Below are 2,316 nucleotides of genomic sequence, written 5' to 3' on the forward strand. Positions count from 1 at the left end.
AACTGTTGTCACCTTCTCACCCAGCTGCTTGGCGATGGTCTTGTAGCCCATTCCAGCCTTGTGTTGGTCCACAATCTTGTCCCTGACATCCTTGGAAAGCTCTTTGGTCTTGGCCATGGTGAAGAGTTTGGAATCTGGATTGATTGATTGCTTCTGTGGACAGGTCTCTTTTATACAGGTAACGAGCTGAGAGGGCTCCCAATGTCAGCTCGTTACCTGTATAAAATACACCTGGGAGCCAGAGATCTTGCTGACTGATAGGGGATCAAATACTTATTTCATTCATGAAAATGCAAATTAATGTATAACTTTTTTTGTGATGCATTTTTCTGGATTTTTTTGTTATTGTTGTGTCTCTCACTGTTCAAATAAACCTACCATTGAAATTGCAGACTGATAATTTCTTTGTTAGTGGGCAAACTTACAAAATCAGCTGGGGTTCAAATAATTTTTCCCTGACTGTACATCACCCGACTACAGACAAGGACAAATGAAAGGAAAAACCACATTCACAATCTTTGGTTTTCTACATTATTACTGTCTATTGTCCATTACTGTTTTCAGGGTGACCTTTAAGATAAAACACAAATGATTAGATGATCAACAAAAGATGAGATGATTAGATGGCTCACACTGAAGGACTGGGAGCCAACTGCAAATAGAAAATACATGCTTCATCAAGTTTACGTAATCAGTAGAAAATTGATAACATTACATTATTCATTCATTCATTAATTTATACTTTATAATTACTTACTAGTTAATCTAAAAGAACAAGACTCATAAAATATAACAGGTTTGCCAATGAATGTCTGTGTTTTCACTGTCTCATTTCTCCTTTCAAGTGCACACACACAGACATGAGGTTTGCTTGGTCAGTGCGAGAGTGTCTTTGCAATCGTGTATAAATGTAAACCAAAAATGTTAAATTATGTTATGTTACAAGATTTCAGCATTGGTCCAACACTTTAGTCCAAAATCTCCCATAGATGTTCAACACGATTGACATCTGCAAAGACCACATCACTTTCATACTCATGAGTGACCATTCATGCCCTGTAGATGGGGTTTTTCCTTTACTTTAACTTGTCACCTCTTTGTAGCTTACCTTTTTGGTCTTCTTGACTGTTGCAGATGGAGGCTGATAGTCTGGGTCTTTAGCCCAGTTTGGGTCCTCATGTGGAGGCTGAATGGGCTCATCCTCCCCTTCTTCAAGCAACTGGTTCCCCACCTCCTCATCTTCCTCCTCAAGTTGGGCTTCTCCTCCCTCATCTTCCTGCTCCACTGTCTCCACCTCCCCGTTAGCACCAACCTTAACTACCTACACATCAAATGCAACAATTGATTAGTCTGTTAATCACTACTGACAAATCACTCTTTCTGTGATTTTCTCCTGCAGGTCCATTACAAGAAACTCATTTACTTAGAGATATCTTGACCATCAGGAAATGCAATGATCTTTATTGGTGACGATCCAAGGAAAAACCACATTCACAATCTTTGGTTTTAAGCATATTTTAATGGATCAGTAATCTTTGGTTTTAAGCATATTTTAATGGATCAGTAACAGCTAAAATAAATCTGATCAAATGTCATCGTTTTTACTGCAGTCAGTGCTGCCTTTCTTTACCAACAGTCTGCAATGGATTTTCCTCAAAACTAGAGTGTGTTAGGGTTTTCCTCAGGCATTCAGACAGGGGGTGGGGGTAAGGAAAATATATGTGAATTATTATTTTATTAACTGGGCGCGGTGGTTAGCGCTGTTGCCTCACAGCAAGCAGGTTCTGGGTTCGAGCCCCGGCCAACCTGGGGCCTTTCTGTGCGGAGTTTGCATGTTCTCCCCGTGCTTGCGTGGGCACCGACTTTATCACACAGTCTTCTTCTTTTGATTGGCGGCTGGCAAACCAACTTGCAAACCACCTACTAAACTGGAGTGTGGAACAGAAATACTCACCCAGTCACTGACCCAGCCTGTCTGCTCTTGGCCATCTCACACAACTACGCAACTAGACCTAACCAATCGTTAAATAAATTCATTGCCATCTATTTTTATTATTGATTTTTATTTATCAATTAGTTGTTTCAGCCCTAGAGGATTAGCTAATTTGTACATGTAGGCAGGCAAGGCAGCTCACACTACATGACTGCTGCCCTGATGAAAACCTGCATCACAGTTTGCGGTTGATCCTCCTACTCAGTACTAGGTGTACAGTGCGTGCAGCACAACATTTGAAAAATAGTTGTAGGAGGGTACAAAATATCTTTCTTGATGTCAAACATGTTAGATTTGTTTCTGAATCAGTCTTCTCTTCCTGT

General features: G+C 40.4%; 1 protein-coding gene across 1 annotated transcript in view; it reads right to left on the reverse strand.

The window, feature by feature from the left end:
* ctcf (CCCTC-binding factor (zinc finger protein)) overlaps positions 1 to 2,316 on the reverse strand; it is a 17,395-nt gene that overhangs the window by 10,790 nt on the left and 4,289 nt on the right. The window contains exon 5 of the mRNA XM_020612723.1: positions 1,109 to 1,321. Coding sequence (XP_020468379.1) covers positions 1,109 to 1,321 — 213 coding nt within the window. The remainder of the gene's footprint in view (positions 1 to 1,108; positions 1,322 to 2,316) is intronic.

The sequence above is a fragment of the Monopterus albus genome, unplaced genomic scaffold, assembly GCF_001952655.1.
Source record: "Monopterus albus unplaced genomic scaffold, M_albus_1.0 scaffold127.1, whole genome shotgun sequence".
Lineage (NCBI taxonomy): Eukaryota > Metazoa > Chordata > Actinopteri > Synbranchiformes > Synbranchidae > Monopterus > Monopterus albus.